At 42.7% G+C, this 23,805-nt stretch overlaps 1 protein-coding gene across 1 annotated transcript; it reads right to left on the bottom strand.

Moving 5' to 3' along the window:
* Window positions 1-224: 224 nt before the first annotated feature.
* CLRN3 (clarin 3) lies at window positions 225-14,708 on the bottom strand. The gene is made up of 3 exons (XM_066598865.1): window positions 14,474-14,708; window positions 1,265-1,447; window positions 225-595 (listed from the first exon to the last, which is right to left on the bottom strand). The coding sequence occupies exons 1-3, from the start codon at window positions 14,706-14,708 to the stop codon at window positions 321-323; spliced, it is 693 nt and encodes a 230-aa protein (XP_066454962.1). The 3' UTR covers window positions 225-320.
* Window positions 14,709-23,805: the final 9,097 nt, after the last annotated feature.

Below are 23,805 nucleotides of genomic sequence, written 5' to 3'. Positions count from 1 at the left end.
TCACTACACGCTGTGCGGGTGAATAAAACTCCAGCCGTTAACAAAGAGAATAATTGTTTAATATCCATGAGCCCCTACAGTTAGGGAACATCTTCCAAACCCAACAAAATATACATTTACTTGCGGAATATTTTCAAGCTGAAGCGTCCAATAATTATGGGATATTAGAGTATTAAACGATCACCGAAGCAGCATCTTTATTTGCTAACACGGTCGTCCCCAGAAGTCCCTGCTGGTTTATGATGAGCGTCTGGAAATGCACATAAAAAGGGGAATTAAATAATAAGTCTCTCCCTGTGTGAGGAGTCCGGGCCACTCCTTCAGAACAGGATAACATCCCGGCTCGCCGTCTCCATGGGGCGTTCTTTTTTGATCTGTTGGCTGTATCGCGCATGTTGATAATAAAAAATAATCGCTATTGTGCCGATATTAAGAAACAGGCTGAGCAGCAGAAGCCAGAAGGAGTATCTGTAGGTGTTCTTGGCAGACCCATAAACATCAGTGTAGTCTTCCAGAATTAGGGCAATTTCCTTCGGAAGTTTGTTGGCTTCTATGTTTACTGTAAAGAGGATGATGGCGAGTAGGATGGCGATCCCTGGAAGAATAAACGAAGCATCCATTAGTTATTGCATCATGGAATCAGCAACGGCTTCAGATGTTTTTGTATGAAGCAAGAAGGAAAAACATCCAGGCCGGACACCCCTAGGGGTAAAAAAAAAAGGTACTAGGGGTGGCCTGTAGATGTGACGTCTTTGTAAGGGGTTACACTTTATGTATCCCTTAATGCCCATTAACAAGTATTGCTCAAAACTCATTCAAACGACCGAAAATGAGCGATAATCGTTACATGTACTTAAAATCCATTGTTCAGCTAGTAATTCAAGTGAACAAAAATGAAAAAATGCCCACGCTTCTCAGACTAAACCACCGGGACCAGACTCCACACACTCCTTCTTTGTATAAATTTTATTTCAAATATTTCCCGTGCAACGCGTTTCGTCGTCGCACATGACGACTTTTCAAGCACAATAGGCAATCAATGCATATACAATCTATATATAGTGTACTTACTATGCGATGGCAGCATCCCATTCGTCCGGTTCTATAGGTAGGCGTGTTCGGCGTTTGCATGGTATGTACCGGGATGGGAGGGGGGTATGAGATGGTAAATCCCTATATTAGACTCCCACCTCATCCAAAAATTTGAGTTTATACATTAATTATCAAGTCCACTAATATTAAAATCTGAATTGATTCTGCTTACCATTTATTGAAGTCCATACATAAACTCCGAGAGGGCCAAGAAAAGTCAGATATGGATTGCTGAGAGTGTTCAAGCATGTAGTTGCCGAGCCCAAGAATGCAGATATCAGACCGACCACCAGCAACAATATAATTAAGATGTGGAGGATTTTAGTACTGCTGTTGTCTTTCAATATATCTAAAACTGAATGTTAAGTTTAGTTAGTAAGTATACATCATATCTGGCAACAAAATTCAGCATTTGGCAAGCAAACATTTCAAAAAGTAATTTCTTAAAAGAAATCTCCTCTTTAGTTAGCGATACTCAGTTAGCAGCATGTTGTAAAGAAGCAGATGAGCAGATTGCTATGTAGATTTGTGGGGAAAAGGTTAATTAGAATTTGTAATTTATTAATCTAAAATCTGGGTGTCTGGAAGGCAGTCCTAATCCATGTATGGTTGACTCCGCCCACTGGACTGATAAATCCAAAGTCCTTAGAGCAGTGATTCCCAATCGGGGTGCCGCGGCTCTCTGGCTGGAAATCACATCGGTATTGTATCTTGTCTCCACGAGGAAGTCCTGGTGAAGACAAGATTGGCAGAGGTTGATGCCCCCTGATGCTGATTGGCCGTCAGCTTCCTGCTCGTCATCAGGCTCGTCATCAGACTTGTGTGCCTGGGTGTTGGGGAAAGCAGCGGCGGCGGCAGCGGCAGGTGAGCACTACAACACACCGGCCTCGCTCCCGGCGGCAGACCTGTCCCACCTCCGCTGTGACACGGCATTTTACTTGGGCCGCCGCCAGTCATCTCCCAACTCCGCTCCCTCTCTTACTCTCCCCTGGGCCGTTGCCGCTGGCTGTCCTCTCCCACCTGCGGTCCCCGCTGTACATGTTGTTACTGGGGGAGGGAGGTTAATATTACTACCAGGGGCAGCACAGGGGTAGCTATTACTATCAGGGGCAGCGCAGGGGTTCGCTATTACTACCGGGGGCAGCGCAGGGGGTTGCTATTACTACCGGGGGCAGCGCTGGGGGTTGCTATTACTACTGGGGGCAGCACAAGGGGTTGCTATTACTACCGGGGGCAGCACAGGCAGTCGCTATTACTACCGGGGGCCGCACAAGGGGTTGCTATTACTACCGGGGGCAACACTGGGGGTTGCTATTACTACCGGGGGCAACACTGGGGGTTGCTATTACTACCGGGGGCAACACTGGGGGTTGCTATTACTACCGGGGGCAACACTGGGGGTCGCTATTACTACCGGGGGCAACACTGGGGGTCGCTATTACTACCGGGGGCAACACTGGGGGTCGCTATTACTACCGGGGGCAACACTGGGGGTCGCTATTACTACCGGGGGCAACACTGGGGGTCGCTATTACTACCGGGGGCAACACTGGGGGTCGCTATTACTACCGGGGGCAGCACTGGGGGTCGCTATTACTACCGGGGGCAGCACTGGGGGTCGCTATTACTACCGGGGGCAACACTGGGGTCGTTATTACTAAGGGGGGCAGCACTGGGGGTTGCTATTACTACCAGGGGCCGCAATAGGGGGTTGCTGTTACTACTGGGGTCACCTATTACTGCCGGGTCCGCAATGATTACTAACGAGGCCACTGTGAGGGGTCACGATTATGAGTGGGGCCACCAATGTAGGGGGTTGCGATTACAAGTGGAGCCACCAATGTAGGGGGGGAGGGGAACACGGATTAGTTATGGAATTTATAGTAACTGTAGCAACAAAGTGGATGAGATTTTGAAAATCATCCACATGGTGTGGAAACAATCTGCACAAAACCCGTGCGGACACTGACATGAGCTGTGGGATATAATTCCGCAGCATGTTCATTTTAAATATAATGTATATCAATAGCCCACCCAGCACTCTTCCCTGTATGTTTTTTTTTTAAACAGCCCTGTCTTTTTTTTATAACAATGGAGGTAAAAAAAATGTCGAAATAAGCCACACCCTAGCCACGCCCCTAACCACACCCCTGACCACCACCCCTTTTGGTAGGGGTACCGCGGCGTAAAAATTTTTCCAGGGGGTGCCCCAAGGCTGAAAAGGTTGGGAAACACTGCCTTAGAGGTTTAAATCAGATAAAGTATACGCTATACTGAACCCTTTCCCATAAATATATATATATATAGATCTGCTCAGCTTCTCACACTCTATAATATTTTATGGCTTAAAAGTGTTTTCTGGGCAAAAAGTATTGATGACATCCTCAAGATATGTCATCAACAGTTAATTGCCAGGGAGCCACAGCACAGGATCCCCAGCGATCATCTGATCACCCAACCATTTCGGGCAGACGTGTGTCGTAGGAGACAGGAGAGGAAGTGGCTTAGCTAGCTTGACTACCATTGAAATGAATGGGGGCTGAAGTGTTTATTACACTTCTGCATTTGCCCCCAGTGTTGGAGGTGAAAGTGCTGGAAGTGTAATAGGCGCTTCAGCTCCCATTAATTTCCATTTCATTGAAGCCAGCTAAGCCCCTTCCTCTCCCATCACAAGTTTTAGCTGTTACTTATAAGATGTTGGATATTTTCGGTGTCAGTTGTGTCGATGGAAAAAAAAAAATCAACAAAAGCTTATGGGTGATATTGGCAAAATCTTCACTACTAAATATGTAGAGATCTAGCAAAATTTAACTTGACACAATGCATTAACTCCTTAAGGAGCAAGTGCGGTAAATATACTGCGCTTCGTCCTGGGCTTTAATCCCCGGCGATAGCAGCCATACAGTGCGGGAGTAAAGCTTCTGCAGGAGCAGGTTGGGTCCGGTTTTTAATTGGTTCTATTTTCTCCTTTACAGGCTACATTGCGGCCAATGAGCGTTAAGTACTAAAGAGTGAAAGCAAAAAAGAGTACTAAAGAGTGAAAGCAGTGTAAGTTCCGCTATGGGACCTGGTGATCACGTGGCCGCTGGGTGCCCTCTGGCACAGCAGAGCTGCAGGGTCCTAGCAGACCCAGATCAGCCTTGTTAGTGACTACTATCACACTAGGGGGATGTTTACTGCTGTAATTGGGGCTTCTATGGATGCAGCTAGAGGGGATAAGTGTGAAATTTAAAAAAGACAATGTGAATGACCCCTAGAAGTCTTATATAAAATCATGGGGGTCATAGATGGTAAAAAAAATAGTTCCAAAAGTTTGTAAAACAATTACAGAGTGAGATAAAAAAATATATAAAAATGAGAGAGACGGACCGCTGACGCCAACTAAAACCAATAACATATGTGCCCTGTAATCCGAGACTATTTCAATTATATATCAAAACATCTAAAACATAATGGCGAACCCACTCCTGTACCTTATTTTAGCATAAATATACTAATTTGAAAAAAAAAACTATTGTAAAAAAAAAAAATTCTTTTAACTTTTTACCCCTAATAAAACAAAAAAACGGAAAACAAAACTCAGTGAAAAAAGATATAAAAAAATGAGAAAGAAAAGCACAGCAAAAATAATTTTGATATCTGAAGAATGACAAAACAGGGCTGTAAAACCACCAAATGGGTAAAATCCCTAAAACGTGGTCCTTTAGGATCAAAACAACCTGGTCCTTATGTGAGGGTATATGTATATATTGCCATATGTTCTTTATGCTTTTATACCTGTATGCAAGTTCTATTCAAAGTTAAAATGAGAAAAACTTATATGTCGCCTTACATCAGATATGTCGAGAGGCCTTGCAAGGCGAAGACAAAATGTATCTTGAACACAAGGAATACCAGACACGAAGGCCGCGTGTACTTGGCCGTTTTCCCAGAAGCGCCATATCTAGATGAAGACCGTTCAACTATGCATCTGAACTTTCACTGTTTCAGGCCGGAAATCCGGACTTCCCATATATGGTTATGCGGTGAATTTTAGCCAATGAGCCCATCACCCATTTCTAGTGATGAGACCAAAGGGTATAAGATCTCATGTAATCTGTAATAAAGCGGGAAGCGCAGTCATGTCCCCGTGTGAGAAACTATACCAGACCTCCGTGTGGTGTTTTCTTCTTTCCGCCGGCAGCGGGGCAAGTGGGGTGGGCCTGATTGGTGCTGTACTTAGAATTTTACCCTGACAATTTGGTGCAACCAACTGGGGCGACAAAACCGGAGCCGTACAACGCATTCCGTCCGGATCCACACCGCGGGAGAGTCGTCCTGCTGCAAACCGAGCCTGATCAACTCACAGAACTCCAGGTAAGACCAGCATTTATTTATGTTGTGTTTTACGCTGAGAGTCTTGCAGCAGGAGGGACTATCTGTGTTTTGTGACCGGACGGGTTGGGTTAAGAGTTCTACACGGTAACTCGTGGGCTTCGGGTTTGCCGTCATGGACCACTGACCGTGATATGCGCACCAATCGCTCACCCAGGAACTAGTCTGTAGTCTATTTGTACTTTGAAGTCCGTAGTGTTTTAACGATAGTGGAGATTGTTGTATCTGCAGAATTTTTTTTCTCTTTCTTTTCATTTAATCTCACAAGAGAAGGGACCCTCGGTTGTTTTTCCAGTATATAAGGGGCTAACAATTGGAAAATTAAGAGGGATGCATTTTGTGAGACAGGCTTCATAGGAGAAGGGACTCTCGGTTGTTTTGCCTTATATATGGGGCTAACGATTTGATTTCAGAGAGATGCATTCTGTGAGGCTGGTTCCATAGGAGAAGGGACCCTCGGTTGTTTTTCCGGTATATAAGGGGCTGACAATTTGAAAATTAAGAGGGATGCATTCTATGGAGCGTGTTATTATTATTATTATTGTTGTTGTTGTAATATGCGTAAGATCTTATTAAAGAAGACAGAGCCCCTCAAGGGCTGCCGCCGTGCGGATCAATTGATGGCGGAGAGACAAGGGTCACAATCTGTAAAATGTAAGAAAACTTATGAAAATGTGTAACAAGGACCCGCACGGTAGATTACAAAAATGGTGTCTGGGAGGAGGTTTTTAGGACCAAGAAGCGTGCCTTGAAAGACCAAGGTTTGCTAGAAAGTGCTGGAGGAGGAGGAGAGAGAGACAGTCAGAGAAAGTTAAGTATGTACACATATTAAGAAAGTATCCGTAAGTGAAATGTTGGAAAGTACAGTAAGTGATCAAGAGGGTGTCGGGAGAGTGTCTATTGAAGGTTACATTGGCAGTTAGGTAGGGAGAAAGTGCTGAAGGAACAAGCAAAGTCGAGAAGAAAGTTACAATGCATGTGATTTGTTGGCAGAGAGAAAGAAGAAAAGGTGTATAATACAAGATAGATAATAGATATAGATATATATGTGTGTATATATGTATATACTGTATGTGCAAATAGTTAACTGAGCTTGCTTTTAGATGAGAAAGATTGTTTACATGAAGCTGTAGAGCTTGTGTTTAGTTTTCAAGGTCAAGCGATAACAAAGCAGAGAAAATGAAAAAATGACCCTGGAAAATATCTTTGCTTGCTTAAATGGAATGAAAGCTTGAAATGAATTTAATTAATTATACTGTCTTAGTAGGCAGGAAATATAGCAATTTCTAAGGTATATTCTTACTTATACAGGGGTTGAAAATGAATGTTGCAAGGTCCCAGCATATGTGTTAATTATGAGTTCAAATGCAGGGAATAGTTAAAACTAAAACAACTCAGTCAGTGAATGCATATTCGGAGAGATAACAGTTGGTTTTACAAAGGTGGGGGCTTTCAGATTTCACTCCAAACTCAGGGTCACAGAAACTAAAATACTTTAGCGTTTAATACAGCATATAATAGCTTCAGTAAATAAGAAAAATAGAATGTCTCAGTCACTCAGCAAATTTTTTCACATAATTTGTCATAAATAGCGCTCATTCACAATCTCATCTCAATAGAATCATGTACTTTATAACATTATAGCACTCACCTCAATGTTTTTCAACTGATGTATGTTTGTTTGTCAAACTTCTTTTTTTGTCTGTGCATCTGTGTGTACTGGTACACCTTCAAAGGGGGTGACGGAGCAGACTTGAGCGCATGGATGGATGAGAGTTAATGACTGGGGATAAAAGTCCCCCCCATGCATGGGACTTTGCTTGGTTGTGGTGTGGATGCTTAGACTGTTAAGCTTAAATGAAGGTTTGAAAAAAGACGCACGCAGCCAGTATCGAAGGGGTGGAGCTAGATGATGTAAAAGGACGTAATGTTTCATCCCTCTTGTCCACAAGGGAGGGGGTGAGGATCTTAAGCAGCTAGTAAAAGTTTTTGTTTTGTTTTTTCTCCTGTCTCAAATTTGATAAGACATTGCAGGCAGGAACAGATTAATAATGAATTTGCTTAAAGGAATATCACATTTCAAATATTAATAGGTGTTTATAGATTATTCTGCCCCGATGTAACTCATGTCTCTGTTATTGGTGCTAACATCTTACAGGCCTTATCTGCATCCATCAAATCTTTTTACAATGTGATACTAACTTAAACCCGGTTACTATTCTTCCAATTGAGTACCCTGGTTCAAAGGGGGGGGGGGGAGAAGGCATAGGTGATCTAGGTATTGCAAGTCAGCCATTTTTAAATTTTTTGCAAATCAGCCATTTTAAAAAATTTTTACAACAAGATTCTGATCTTTTTGAAATAAAATACCAGCCTGATTGTCTAGCAGTGATGCAACAAGAAAATTTAAGTTTTAAAAAGTTACTGAAAGCCCTTGCTGACAATGCATATTTTGAGTTGTTTTTTATAGATGGTCCCAGGGTGATTGAAGACTCCACACTGGATATGCAGTTGTTACACAACAAGATGTCCTAAAAGCAGAATGCCTCCGCATGTCGCAGTACAAGAAGCGGAACTAAAAAAGCACTCGCTGAGGCGTGTAGAGTGGTAGAAGGTAAGACGGCAAACATTTACACTGACTCCCGGTATGCATTTGGCATAGCTCATGATTACGGCCCAACATGGAAGGCCAGACAGTTTTTTACCTCAGCAGGACAGCCAATTAAGAATGATGCAGCGGTGCAGAGCCTCACGGAGGCTCTACTTCTACCTGACAAGGTGGAAAGCTCACACCTATTCCTACACTGGAGAAACAAGAGGCAATGCCATCACAGACCACACAACAAAGGCAGCGGCCCTGAAGCCGTGGAAGAAAGAAGAAAAGAAGAATTTAACAATAACTTTGGACTTTGACTACACTTTGGACTTTGCCAAACAACTTGGACTTTGATAAAAACTTCGGACTTTGATAAAAACTTTGAACTTTGATATGCTAAAGACTTTACAGTTACAAGCCAGCAAGGAAGAAAAGGAAAAATGGACTAAAAAGGGACGGCATATGGTGAACAGTCAACAGCACTTGCCCACCACGGTCCCTGTGCCCCATGATGGCCCAGCTGATGCACGGAAAGACGCACCTCTTAAAGCAGCAATGGTGTCGACGCTTGAACGAGGACGGGTGGCTCCTGGGTTTTCTGTAGCTGCTGCATCATTTGTCCAATTTTGCATGATCTTTGCCGTAAGCAACAGGGCAGAAGTAAATTTGCCACATAACACTTGCCTAGACCACTCTACCCATTTCAGGGATTGCAAATTGGCTACATTCAGCTCCCACTTGTTGGGAAGTATGAATATGTGCTTGTTGTTGTTGATGTTTTTCAGGTTGGAAAGACCTACCCTGTTACCAAAGTAAATAAGCAGGTAACCGCACAGAAGCTCATGAATGAGGTAATCCGCAGATACGGGGTACCGGAAGTGATTGAGTCAAACAAAGGTAAACACTTCACAGGTGAAATAATGCAACACATCATGTCTGCTTTGGGTATATTTCAGGCTTTTCACACACCCTACCATCCGCGGAGTAGTGGGAAAGTAGATCCAAAAGGCAATGAAGAAAACGGGCAAATTTTGAATTGAGTGTCTCCCATTATTTTTTTTCCCAGGAGGGTATATGCCACAGTAGCTGAGTTTGGGGAATGAGTTTCTTGTTAATTTTGTCATAGGCCTCCCCAAGGAATTGTCAATAATGCATTCTGTAGTCTCTGCTTTTCTCCCAGGTCCTGCAGATGAGTGTCACAATCTGAAACCAGGTGACAGGGTCTATGTGGAAAAGTTTGAGAGACAAACCCTGTTTGAATGTCCCTACCAGATGTTGCTCACCACCCCAACTGCAGTCAAGCTCGATGGAAAGCCCACTTGGATCCACACTTCACACTGAAAGAACTCATGATCCTGCATATCCTTTACATGCTATAATGTGGTACAATTCCTCTAACACACACCTTTGACTACTGTACACTAGCCCCTTGTTTCAGAACAAATTAATACAATCAAATGTGCAATATGAAGACTACACTGAGGGTGAGAATCCAACTCCGCATCGTGCTAAGAGAGAAGTTGACACTCCAGGTGGTAACTTTGATCCACATGAACACATAGATGCAATACGAGTGCCAAGGGGGGTGCCAGATGAATTTAATTCTAGAGATCAGGTTAAAGCAGGTTTTGAGTCATTATTTGCTTTTGTCACTGTTAATAATAATGTAGATTGGATGAATTATATCTATTACAATCAGCAGAGGTTTGTAAACTACACCAGGCATGCTTTGAAAGGGTTAGATGACCAGTTAGGGCCCACTGCATCCATGGCATTCCAAAATAGAGTGGCCCTGGATATGATTTTAGCAGAAAGAGGTGGGGTATGTAACTTCCTGTACGTGTATTATCCCTTTGATCAAAAAGAGTATGAGTAAGGGACTGGACAATGTGACACCAACGTTTCCCTTGTTTGAAAAAGATGAAGAGCCAGTTCTGATAATGCCAACCACGTACGTTACCAGAAGAATGGAGAAATGTACTAGTACTGTGCCTGCCCCGGTCTCATAAGATGGACTGTCAGTGGAATTCCCATTTGCCTAGGGATAGTGCAGAAGACCTTAGGTTCCGGCGAGGGCACACCCTGCGGGGTGTTAACTTGTACAGATACAGGGTATGGATGCCCGGAAATAAGCCCAGGGAATCCATGGCCTCCTTCTGAGGTGAGGTAGGGATCCCCCCCTCCTAGGAGTAGGGACTTACGGGCAGTGGAGAAACCCTGACGCAAGGGAGAGACGACCGAGGAAGAGTGCAAGGTCTGATGCTTGATCTCCATATAAGTTTTTAGGGTGGTTTGTGAGGGTATATGTATATATTGCCATATGTTCTTTATGCTTTTATACCTGTATGCAAGTTCTATTCAAAGTTAAAATGAGATAAACTTATATGTCGCCTTACATCAGATATGCCAAGAGGCCTTGCAAGGCGAAGACAAAATGTATCTTGAACACAAGGAATACCAGACACGAAGGCCGCGTGTACTTGGCCGTTTTCCCAGAAGCACCATATCTAGATGAAGACCGTTCAACTATGCATCTGAACTTTCACTGTTTCAGGCCGGAAATCCGGACTTCCCATATATGGTTATGCGGTGAATTTTAGCCAATGAGCCCATCACCCATTTCTAGTGATGAGACCAAAGGGTATAAGATCTCATGTAATCTGTAATAAAGCGGGAAGCGCAGTCATGTCCCCGTGTGAGAAACTATACCAGATCTCTGTGTGGTGTTTTCTTCTTTCCGCCGGCAGCGGGGCAAGTGGGGTGGGCCTGATTGGTGCTGTACTTAGAATTTTACCCTGACACTTAGGCTAACTTCACATGGACGAGACATGGGTCCGCAAATCCCATCCTCGTATCGCGTTCACCATCCATGCGGGGATCCTATGACACTCAATGGGAGACCTCGCATTGCGTACACCTAACGTCTGCTGCGCTGCTGCCACCGGCCTGATTGAAAACATTGGGCGCTGTGATGAGAGAGCACGCAGCAAGATAGAACATGCCGCGATTTGCTTTCCGCATAGCATCGTGGTACCATGCAGGAAAATATCGCTCGTCCATATGACCCATTCAAAAGAATGGGGTTCACATTTGTGCCTCTCACAATGCACAAATCTGGAGCGATTTGATGCCCATGTGAAGGTGGCTTTAGGAGGTTTACATAAACTGTGGCACAGAACTTTTTTTTGCCTTTTCATAGCTTCTCACTGGTTTTTGATGTCTTCAGATAATTTATTACAGCAAGTAATCAACACTGGGTTAAATCCGCCTACATTTGTAGATAACGTTTTCACCCAAAATGTGTTTATTCACTGATACAAAACTTCATCCCTGATCAAAAGCCATAAAGAACATAGTAAAACAGTAAAAGAGCATATTTGTATCACGATTAATAGAATCTATATATAGAGTCAAAAGGAGAAAATAAGGAAGTAAAACATTCATCTACGTAGGCTATGTTCACATTTCCATCGGTAGTAGAGATGAGCGAGTATACTCACTAAGGCACATTACTCGAGCGAGTAGTGCCTTAGCCAAGTATCTCCCCGCTCGTCTCTAAAGATTCGGGGGCCGGCGCGGGTGACAGGTGAGTTGCGGCGGGGAGCCTGGGGGAGCGGGGGGGGGGGGGAGAGAGGAAGAGAGAGATCTCCCCTCCGTTCCTCCCCGCTCTCCCCCGCCGCTCCCCGCCCACCGCCGGCCCCCAGAGGGCAGGTACTCGGCTAAGGCACTACTCACTCGAGTAATGTGCCTTAGCGAGTATACTCTAATCTCTATCTCTAATCAGTAGACATAAGGAACTTTTGGCCAGCGTCCGTAATAAAATCTGTCCTATTTTTTATATGCCTAAGGCTCCATTCACATGGGCAAGTGAAATATCAGGCTGAGAAACTCGTCCTGATATCGCACTTCGGAGCATGCGTTTTACATGCTGATGCAAGACGTTCTTCATTCAAAAACGCCTCGCATCACTTCTATGATGTATTGCTCCTCAGAAACTCTTGCAAGATTCTCCCTCGTGTGCATGTAACCTTATTTTTATCATTCATTTTTCATTTTCTAATTGTCTGTTTCTTAGCTTAGTACCTCAAATTATCTACGCAGCCATTGGTGGTTTGTTGGGATCTCTGAAAGTCTTGCATGGAGAGTCCTTGGGCCAGGACTTCAGCAGAGAAGAGTCATCATAGCTCATAGCTTCTTCGTAGAATACAGATTGTAGAGCACTCTAGGCCAGAACGGGCACAGTTTAGTACCGGCCTATCATAACAGGGTTTGTAGTGGACTAGGACAGGACAGTAAGTAGTAAAAGTTTAGATAGATGGGTGTAGGGACTCATGGGGGGTGCGTAGTTTTAATTGGGTGAGTGGAGAGGGACTAGAGGGTGGGGAGGCAGGGAGCAGTGCCTCCTGGAAGTCTAAAAGGAGTCCGCCATTCCCACTGGGAGCTTGAAACAGCAAGTAGCCCTCCCACCTGCCCTGTTTATGGGAAGCCTTCTTAGTAGCAGATGAGGGTTGGGAGAGTGACACTGACAATAATTACATCACCTGTGCAGTACTAAGGAACTTCAGAAAATAGGACCTGTTAGGGGTCGTGAGAACTGGAGTTTGATAAACACTGCTCTAGAGGTTTTTAGACAGTTTCACTAGCAGCTGCTTATATTACATATACATTGAATAATTCTTCGTGATTTCCATAAAGGGCTAGATTCAGACTGGTGGAAGTCATTGGACAAAAAGTTTATGTCGGCTCTTGTCCCATCCTCTGGACTTGGACTGCACCTGCTTCCTATCGCAGCCACAACTAGTAGAGATGGCCATGCATGTACGCTGCCCTCTTCATTGGTGTCTACAAGAGTTAAGGGGCATTCGTACCACGTTCATGTCTACATCCCCAGGTTCCATCTTGGTGTTTAGTCTGAATCCCTGAAAATGGGATTCAGACAGAACTCTTGGATGGAACTCTAAATTTTGTGCAAAAAATAAATGTAATCCAAGTGAAATGGAAATCTTATTGGTCTCCGTTTGACTAATGAAAGTTTATGGTTCCATCTCAGAGTTCCATCTTAATCCTATATTTTAAGATTCAGATGGAACCCTGGGACAGAACCTGAGGACACAGACATAGATATGCTATGAACAGGGGTGCCCAAAGCCTTTATGCTGACTGAGGTGAAGTGTGAAATGGTGCCTCTCCCTCCCCTAGCATATTTGAAGCATTGAGACTTGTCTGAAGTGACAGAGTAATACTGCCCTCAGTAGTGTGCCCCTTAATAGCTCCAATAGTAATAGTGACCTCTTAATAGCCTCAGTAGTATTAACGATTCCATTAGTGATCCCAGTAGTCATAGTAACATTGTTAATTGTCCCAGTAGTAATATTGATCCCAGTAGGGCCCCCAGTAATAAAACTGAACCCATTAGTGGCCCCAGTATTAATAGTGACCCCCATAGTGGCCTCAGGAGTAATAATGTACCCCATAGTGGCCCTGTAGTAATAGTGACCCCTATAGTGGCCCCAGTAATAGTAGCTTCTCTCATAGTTGTCCTAGTAGTAATAGTGACCTCCATAGTGGCCCTGTAGTAATAGTTCCCCCCCATATTGGCCTCAATAATACCAGTGTCTCCCATAGTGGCCCCAGTAGTGAAGGAGTGGCCCCTTGTGGAAGGAGTGGCCCCTGTGTATGAATGGCCCTTAATGGAGACAAGGTCTCAAGGTTGGACCATCCTGGTTTCCGTATGTAAATAGCAATACATCATGAGCATTCAGCTATTTATAATCATTTTGATCAATATAACAAACAAACCTTTGATCTCCGAGGCCTCAGGATGTGGAGCATTGAATATGCAAAAACGACAGATGAAGCAGACCTACATTTGTATTTACCTCTTTTACTGAGATAAGCTTTTAAAGGAGTTTTCCAGCACTAAACTATTGATGACCCATCAATAGTTGATCGGTGTGGTCTGTCACTCATGATCCCCGCCAATCAGCTGATTGAAGTGACAGCGGTGCTTTCAATTTAGTCCATAACAGGCATAGTGCCATTCATCGTATTGCAGCTGTGCCTGGTATCACGACTCTGTCCCATTCACTTGAGTTGGACAGATCTGCTCTCAGGCCACATGACAAATGTTTATGACATCATTGGTCTGAGAAGAGGCCGCAGCCTCTTCAATCAGCTGATCGGCAGGGATCATGAGTGATTGACCTCCACCGATCAACTATTAATGACCCATCCTGAGGATAATTCATCAATAATTTTGTTCTGGAAACCCTTTAAGGTTTAGTTGCAGTCCTAGGTAAAACCACTGATAATACGTATTGATATGATGATGACTTAAGCCCATTAACAAATTCAGGTCTGCTTTACCTGTTTGAAATTCAACCATCCTAGAAAACTTTAGACAAGTATTACCTTTTCTTTCTTTTTTTGGACTGCCGATCCCCGATCCAACAGTGATAGTCTTAGTGCAACTGGTGTCGAACAATCCAAGGTCCACTAATGCAAGTCCGGAATAATTTTTACCCATGTATTGGACCCCACTGGAAACCCATTCTTGAGTGGCCAGACAAGTGCAGATGACGACAAAGGACCCGATGCTTGATACAAACCCAGCGAAGAACAGCAGAGTCTTCTGCTTGGACGGCATTCTCTGTTCCCCCTCCCTGTGTTTTTCTATACTGTTTCCACTGACTAGAGTCCACCCTAGTGAAACGCGCTGCTTCTAGAAAGACGTAAGCAGGGTTTAATATTTGCAGAGAGTTCTCCCATTGAACCTTGCACCCTTGTAGCCATAAATGTTTCCAGTAATTAATCCTTGATCTTTCGTATCGCAGTGCGCTGCAGTAGTGACAACAGAAAAAAACGTGAAAACGTGACCATCGGGAAGATGGGGAATGTTTTCTTGAGTCTTTGAATACTATGCACATAGATTGTATGTACTGTATGTAGAAGAGTTGAGATGCTTATTTGACACTTCTCACCAAGCATGATTTTCTATAGGACGTCAGAGGAGGATGTCAAAAAACGTTCTGACAAACAAGCAATGCACAGTCAACTAAATTGTAGCCGAATACAATACTGGTGTTCCAACGAATGTATCCCAATGCAGAACATGTCGTTCCTTAGTACAGATGGGCTATAACAACAGACGACCACTTCAGCGCAATTGCTGTCTAAGAGAAAAGGAAAGGTCAAAATCCCACGGGCAAAAGAGTGCAAAAATTGGATCCATGAGTAGTGGAAGAACATCACCTAGTCAGATCAATCCACATTTCTGTTGCAACATGCTGATGAGAAGGCCAGAATTTGTTGCAAGCAGCATGAATTGAGGAACCCTTCCTGTCAGGTGACAACAGTTCAGGTGAAGTTAATGGTATGGGAAACACCTTCTTGGCACACCCTGGGTCCTCTGATACCAGTGCTATGCCATAATGATTTGCTGCTGTTTTGAAGGTCAAAGAAGGTCCAAGATGCTACTAGATATGAGTCTTTAATAAAGTGGTCATTCAGTTTATGTGAAAGCTAAATGCAGGACTTTAGGGGCAATGAGAACACAAGGGTTTTCTCTTGGTTCCTTGGCACCCTGTGTCATAGGTCCCCCCCTCTTCAACCTTCACTAGGCCTAAACTTTTTTTTAAGGCTTCTTTCACGCAGTTTTTTTTTTCAAGAAGGCCGCACCCAGGGTAAAAGCCATGTAGAATGGCCAGCATGACATTGTGACTAGGGAAGTGGGAGCTAACAGGAAGAGTTAAGGAGTGGAAGACCAATCTTCAGTTGTCCTACCTTCCCTCCATACGTTTTCTGTTCTACAACATTACTCATTTGTCTAGAACTTTTGATTTTCACGAATTGTGAAGCTTGTCCATTATTTGCTTCAGCAGAATGTGAAGTGTCACAGCAAGGTTATATTCACTGTAGTGGGTTGGGTGAAAATTGGTGGCGGGGGGGACTCATTGTGGGTATGGTCCCTCCCAAATTATACAATTCTTCATAGCTGGTGTGGAAATTTTGGGTCCTGCTGGGTGGTTTCCTTGGGAAAGGAATAGCCACTTGCAGTTGGTCGTGGTGTCCTTGAGCCTCTAGTATGAAGTTGGGGGTAAAGGGAATACTTTGGGCAGAATGGTACTAGACTTTTTAGCTTCAAGGACCTTACTTCTTACTATTGACTTGCATTGATATAGGATTTTGTTTTACTTGATGTATAGTTAATAAAACAGCTGCTGTGGCCAGTTTAATCCAACCCATTAATTTGGTACCTTTTTTGGGGGGAGTTGAGGATCAGAATGTGGGATGGATTTGTCCATTAAATGGCCAGTGAATAGTAACCCACAGACTGAACTCTATAGTTCCAGTCATGGCTTTTTTGTAGAAAAAAAATCCCATTGTTTTTTGAAATGCTACATGCATTATTTTGTATCTGGAAGGGTTTGGTTTCTCTTTAGAGAGCACCTAGTGAGAAGACTTATAAGGCCATGCAAGCTCCTCTGGGAAATGTATGCAAATGGGAAGATGGAGCAATGCCTCCACAGTGCCCTCTATTGGAAGGCAGTAGTCCTGATAGTCAAAGTCAGAATTTTTAACAAGCCTTGAAACATGACTGGAAATATAAGCCAAAGCCAGAGTCCTTTCCAGAAGAAAAAAAAGAAAACCATGTACAGACAGATTGTTTCAGCGTTTTTGCCTTCATCAGTGTACAATCGATTGCTGGCTTGGCTGGTGAGAGGCCTAAGAGACGGGTCAGGAAGGGTATAATGGAACAATACCCCTACAGCACCACCTATTGGAAGGCAATGTCAGACTTTTTAACAAGCCTTGTAACAATGCTTGGGAATATAAGCCAAAGCCCAAGTCTTCTCCAGAAGGAAAAGATAACCTGAGAGAAGCATACATGGTTTTATAATCTGCTCACTAGGTGATCTTCCGAAGGAGAAACCCTTCCTGACCCACATCATAAGCCTCTCACCAGCAGCCTAATGCCCACTGATGAGCAGCCAAAAACCCCAAAGCAGTCTGTCTGTACATGGTTATCTTTTCATTCTGGAGAAGACTCTGGCTTTGGCTCATATTTTTAGTCATTGTTCCAAGGCTTGTTAAAGGTCTGAAATTGATTTGCAAAAATGCTGCCTTCTAATAGATGGCGCTGTATGGGCATTAGCATAGTGTTTTTCCTGGAGGTTTTGCAAAACAGTGTGTTGTGCTGCATTTTCCTACTGCCATCTTTCACATTTAAAATCATGTGATTCGATGTTGATGTGATGTATATATTCATCTTAGAATCACATGACTATTAATGCAAAAAACACTAAAAAAAAACAAAAAAAAATCATGTTTTTCATAAAAAAAAAAAAGAAACCATGAATGTCTATGGGAGGAAAATATCAGAAACTGATTGATAAAATTCCAACCCTAGAGCATGCTGGGCTTGGAAATAAATGTAAAAGTGAAGAAAAATGCCCTAGAAAAAGTTGCACTATTGGTATTGTGTTTAATATTTCCCTATTGACTTCCAGCTACCATCTGACCATTGCATTTTTTCCTTAAAGGGGTTTTGTCATTAAAAAAAAAAATTATCTAAACGTACCTATTCCTCCCCTGTCTGTCTCCTTATCACACCTTCTCCTGGTTGAGCTTCTCCAGTGCCCCAGGTCAGCTCACTGCAGGCTGGGCCAAGCTTGTTATGAAGGCTGCTCATCCCAAACTCCTTCCTGCTGGGTCAGTGAAGATCACATCCCTGTGCTGTAGCTTCACTGCCTAGGAAGGAATTGTAATCTATTTCATAGACAGCTCGCATGAGCAATCTCTGAAGAAGATAGGCAGTCCTCCTGCTGGCCTGTGAGTAAGGTACATTGGCAGACTGCCAACCTAATGTAACCTCACAGGAAGGAGCAGACTCAGGCAAGTGGAGGTGAAGTGAGCCCCCGGACTGCAGGAGACAGGAGAACATGGGGGAGCTGAATATCTGGTAAGTAGACTGATGGGGGAGGAATAGATAAGTAGAGCATTTTTCTTTTTTAGTGACAGAACCCCTTTAAGACAATGCAGAAAAACACAAGAAAAGCGCTGTTTTGATACAAAAGACATTCTAAAAGTGCAGGTCTGGTATGGTTACCCTTGCTAATATATTAGGGACGTAAAAATAAAAATTCTCCACCGCTGTTATTGCAGCTTTTGGAAACCAGGTCCTTTTACATCAATGAGGGCCATGACTCATGTGCAACCCCAGTTTTCCTATGTAATGGGCAACCTGCCATGTTGAAATGATTACAACTGTCATTCAAAATGCTGTAACATTACTGTGACTCACAGATAACCCAAATACGAGCTGCAGACCCAGCTTTATTCTCAAGTAATTTAGGATTTAGGCGAATTATGACTTTTCAGCCAAAAACATTCCCCTCTCAGGGGGTAGTTTAATATAAATCAGAGTCTAAATACAATGTGTAACTTCCACACATGGTGTCAGACAAAAGTAGGCGTAATGAATACTTCTGCTATTTCTCTCTTTCTTTTTCTTAATAGAACACTAAGAGAAAAGTAGGGTGAGAGGGATAGATCCCAACATTCATTTTCCACGTTTCAATCATATAGCAAGTGGTCGAGGTAAACCAGGTAACTCCAAGTAATTAGACCAGAGTTGACAGGTTTTAAGAAATAAGTCCATTTTCTCTTCTTTCATGGCCAACAATTTTTCATATAGTATCATTCTTGAGACACTAGCAAGAATTTTAGTAATTAGAAGGATGAGTGAGAGCCATTGGGAGGCAACATACAGGGTATGGACAAAAATATGGAAACACCATACGAAATGCATAGGATTTTAATCATCAGCACTGAACTGCCCTTTTAACCCCTGCTTGGCTAGGAGCTTTCCCAACAAATTAGTGTTTACTTCACCTCTTGCCCTGCTCTGGGTGTTTTTGGGAGCCAGCTGGTAACAGCAGCTGAGTGGCTCAAACCCCTGACTTATGGAGCCTTGTTGGTCGGGCAGATTTTCACTTCCGCCTGGAAGCATCTGTGTCATATTACCTCCATTTAAGTTACGTGGAGAAATCATATTGCAATAAAACATGTAGAGACCGATTTTAAGCCACGCATTTCATATGGTGTTTCAATATTATTGTCCACACCCTGTATATTCTAGCTGCCATGCAAATATACTGTGAAAGTTTATGCTGCTGGTTATAGAATCCCAGAGGCTTGTCTGCCAGGAGACGATGGGGAGAGAGGGAGAATGATTTGCCAAGGACTTTAGATATGAGGTTGGCCACCTGCCTCCAGCGGACATGTCCACGAAATATGAGAAGTCGTTCCCAGCAGGTTACATCCCCTGAAGCCATTTGGTGAGGTATTTGGGGAATATTTATGGATGATCGAGGGGACCAAATAAAATCTATGTAATATGTTAAATGACAATTCAACCATAAGTGTTCACGGATGGAGTATTTAAGTTATGTTGGTTTGAGGAGTCTATATTTAGCATTAAAAGGTACAGTAAAGTTAGACCTCTGTTTCACCACCAGCTATCTTTTTGGAAACTCAAAGTAAAGGCTTGATTAGGGATAATTGGTAGTAGAGGAGGAAGGGTTGACATCAATGAAAATTTTAATCTACTTCTCCTTCAAATTAGAAAAAGATGATGAATTGGGGGTGAAAGGTGTTGTATAGTTGTGGGCTTTTGTCCCAAAAAATAGCCTTGAGTTTGATTGAAGCCAAAAGAGAAGCTTCTAGTTCTACCCATAAAAGGGCCTTTGATCCTGCAACCAAAGAGGGAATTTGTGACATTTGGGATGCTAAAAACTATTTTTTGCAGATTGAGGACTGATAGACCTCCAACCCGTCTATGATAGTACATAATTTTTGGTTTAAAAGGTAAAATGAAAAATTGATTATATAATTATTGCATGACTTTCAGGTCAGTGATAGAGACATTGATGGGGAGGCATCTGAGCAGGTAATGAAGACATGGTAGGGCTGTTATTTTGACTGAATTTATACGCCCTATCTAAGAGAGGGTGGGTTGGTCCCATCTTTTCATATGAGATTTAAGAGAGCTAAATAATGGAGGATAGTTCCATTTATACAAGGAATCTAGGGAGGTGGTAAGTTTGATACCCAAATACTAATTTTTGCATTCTTGTTTTCCAGCTATAATGCCTGAAATATTTGGATTATTTCTGATAATATGTGCCAGGAGTTCCATTGCTAAGGCAAAGAGCGCAGTAGATAAAGGGCATCCCTGTTTGGTGCCTCTTCTTATAAGTATTGCATTGGGTTTAGAACACAGGAGTTTTAGATGTGCAGAGGGGGTAGAGTATAAAGAGCATCTGAAATATATGCTCCTTGGATGCGTGCTTTCTCCAGAACTGCAAAGACATAATCCCATGAAAGTCTGTCAAAAGCTTAAATCTAGAGTTGAAACTAGTAGCGGGTTTTTTGTGATTGTGAGATGTGGATGAGATTGAGTACTTTTTTTTTACGTTGTCTGGGGCTTGTCACGATGGGATAAAGCCAATTTGGTCTCTATGTGTCAGACAGGGAAGATAACAGTTTAGGTGGGTAGTTAGTATACTTGTAAGGATTCTATAGTCTAAGTTTAGTAGTGAGTTTGGGCGGTAGTTTTTAGGAGAGGTATGACCCTTATTAACCCTTTCCAATCCAATTTGTATCCTGGTTTTCCTAGGGGGCTTACTCTTTTTCTGCCATTATACAATGGCGCTATATGCTGGCTAAAGCCAGTACTGCATGAGGTGACTCGTTGGATAGGCTCCGACAGCAGAGAGGCTGGCAATATACTGTAAGAGAACCCCGACGGACGTCTTCCAACATCAGATCTGTACAGCCTTAAATCATAATGTCTTAAGACATCAGACAGTAGATTGGAAAGGGTTAAGTTTAGGGAGAACTATTATGTGGGCACTTAAAAATTTCTCGGGTATAGCTTTTCCAGCTAGTAGATCATTAAAAAAAAGTGTTTGTGGGTGAGAAACAGGCCTAGGGTTTTGTCTAATTTAAGGGCTTTAATAGTTTTCTCTATTTCTTCTTTGGTGATAGGGTGGTTAAGTTGTAGGTTTTGATGTGTGGAAAGTATCGGGAGGGAGTATTTTTCAAAAATTCTAGAGGAGCGAAAGAAGTTTTTTGAGGCTTATATTTATATAGAATGCTATAAAAATATTTGGGCGCTTTTATCCAAGTTCGAGATACAAGAACCATTTCCGGATCTGATGGAGTACACTGTATTAATTCTCTCCTTTGTCCTAAGTCTTGTGGCTAAGAGTCTGTCGGGGTTATTGTCTAGTTTAAAGTAGGTAGATTGCATCAATTGGAGGACTCTTTCCACTGAAGAGGTGTATAAGAGGTTAAGTTGGAGTTTTGTATCTATAATATCTTTAGTTAATGATATACTTGGTTGTTGTTAATTAGCCAGCTCTCGCAGCTCTAAACGTCTTTCCAAAAAGTTGAGCCTGTGATTTTTCCCTCTTATTATAGCAGGCAATCTGAGAAGCTTGCTCCCTCATGAAGGCCTTATGGACTAGCCATGCCCAGATAGGTTGTGTATTAGCATTGTCATTCATAGCAAATATGTCATGAGTTCTGATATTTTTTAGAGGGTTATTGGATCTTCCAGGAGGGTCTCATTGAGCCTCCACTCCTGGGGAAGGGTAGGGTAGATTGGTTGAGGAAATGGGACAATACAATGTTCAGGTCTGACCACGAACACAGGATGTGTCTCACCTGCCCAATGGATGGTAGCATATGTGTAGAGACAAGAGTCCAATCAATGCGTAAGATTATGTGGAGCTGAAAGAAAGGTATAACCTCTAATTGAACCATGGGTCTCTCTCCATGCATCTGCCAGAGCTGAGTTCCCATGTATGGAGCTCATCAATGTTATTTGTGTTGAACTTAGTTTGTCTGTGCTAAAGGAGGAGTGTTCCACTGCAGGGGAAACTACCGTATTAAAGTCGCCCATCCAGTAGATAGAGACATTATGTAGCATTTTGTTCTTATTAGCATCAGGGGAGAACGGTTTGTAGTGGTTGTTGGTAGTAGTATAAGAATTGACTATTACTACTTTATGGTCATGTAAGGTACTTTGAAGAATGATAAATCTTCCATGCGGATCTATCTCAGTTTTGTTTATCAAAAAAGGAAATGAGTGGATTGTGTTAGAGAATAGAGAAACCTTAGTTTTTTTAGAGGCTATTGAAGAAGTAGGCCTGCGAGTATTGAAAATTGAGATATTTAGGATCAAAGGAGGTAGAGAAGTGGATCTCCTGGAAGTAGATGACATCTGGCTTAAATTTAAGATATTCTATGAAGGCTTTATTCCTTTTGTGTGAAGAGTTAAACCCTTTAATGTTATGAAATAGTATTATGACCATTATAAAATTGAGATAGGAGCTGAGTAACCTTAATTTTTGTAGGAGGGGAATGGGGACCGTCAGCGCTTTGGTCTATAATATCACCATATGTAGAAACATAGTCAAAATCAACAAAAAAACTGAGGGTAACAAAACAGCAGTCATAATGTATAACAGAATTTAATCAATAGGCCCAAGGTAGTCGAAACTGAGCACCTCCAAATACTTATAGTGGTGAACCCAGCGACCATAATTATGCATCAAGTTTCACTGCCCCATCCTAGTGCATTATAGAAATGTGTAATATAGAAGCTAGGAAACCCAATTAACTGGGATAATTGGTCAAGGGCCTAAAGAGCCATTCACATGGGACAACCAGCACCCCACACAGAATGTGAAGCGCTGAGTGAGAAGCCAGCGATGTTCCACCTGCTCAAAAGCTCAGTAGCCATCCCATGCAAATGGGGCACAACTCACTCTTCTTTTAAGAAAAAAGAGAGAGGGGAGACATATGTGCCATATCCACCCCAGTGATATTAACGTCAATTATTTAGAGGAGTGTAACAGGAAGTCCAAGTCTAGTGTGTTATATAACTTTCTGAGATATTTATGGATAGTAACAATTATTAACTGTAACATTAAGTTTATCAGATGTCAAATAGACATTAAATACAATGACTGAACATCTTAATTAGTCAAATGAAGTCAAAAGATACATATCTTGTGTCAGAAGTTTTGATTGCGTTATAAAGGAGATGACTCATTGCGATGAGGACTTTTTATTGCTGTCCATGTTCAAGCTGGATGCTAGGGTCTAGGAGATAAATTATATCCAGAGTCGGAGAGAATCCTCTCTCCTCCAATATGCGTTTCTCGTCCTCTAGAGATATAATTGAGAAGTATTTTTGGTTGATACGAACAAGCTGTGAAAATGGGAAGTTCCACCTGTATTTGATGTTCACTCATTGAAGTACTAAGGTGATGGATCTCAGATTCCTTCATTTTGCTAGCGTGGGGGGAACAATGTTGATGTAGATCTAGATGGAGGGTGGTACTTGAACGGCAGACAAAAGTTGGTCTGTCATTTCAGAGAAGTGGGGTTTCAGGATGATGTCTCTCCGGAGGTCAGGTTTAGCGGGCTTAGTGAGAGCATGGTAAGTTCTACCAATGTGGAGGGATTCCTGGGCGACTTGTGAGAGGAGTGCCGAGAAGAGGTTAGTGGCAGCTTTTTTTATTTTAGTGATGGTCTCAGGAAGGCCATCTGTATGTTTGCCATGCTGCTCCTGTTCTGGAGATCCTAACATTTTAGCTCATGGGCTTCAACCCTGGCTGCGTAGTCATTCCATTTTGTTTGCTCTTGATCCAGTGCATCTATTATCTCAT

The sequence above is a fragment of the Eleutherodactylus coqui genome, chromosome 4 (assembly GCF_035609145.1).
Source record: "Eleutherodactylus coqui strain aEleCoq1 chromosome 4, aEleCoq1.hap1, whole genome shotgun sequence".
Taxonomy (NCBI): Eukaryota; Metazoa; Chordata; class Amphibia; order Anura; family Eleutherodactylidae; genus Eleutherodactylus; species Eleutherodactylus coqui.
This window is presented reverse-complemented; position numbering and strand designations above follow the sequence as displayed.

Coding starts and splice junctions, on each gene's coding strand:
- CLRN3 (XM_066598865.1), bottom strand. CDS start 14,708: ATGCCGTCCAAGCAGAAGACTCTGCTGTTCTTCGCTGGGTTTGTATCA. Junction 1,448..14,473: donor TCCAAAAAAAGAAAGAAAAG/GTAATACTTGTC, acceptor CTTAACATTCAG/TTTTAGATATATTGAAAGAC. Junction 596..1,264: donor TGTATGGACTTCAATAAATG/GTAAGCAGAATC, acceptor TTATTCTTCCAG/GGATCGCCATCCTACTCGCC.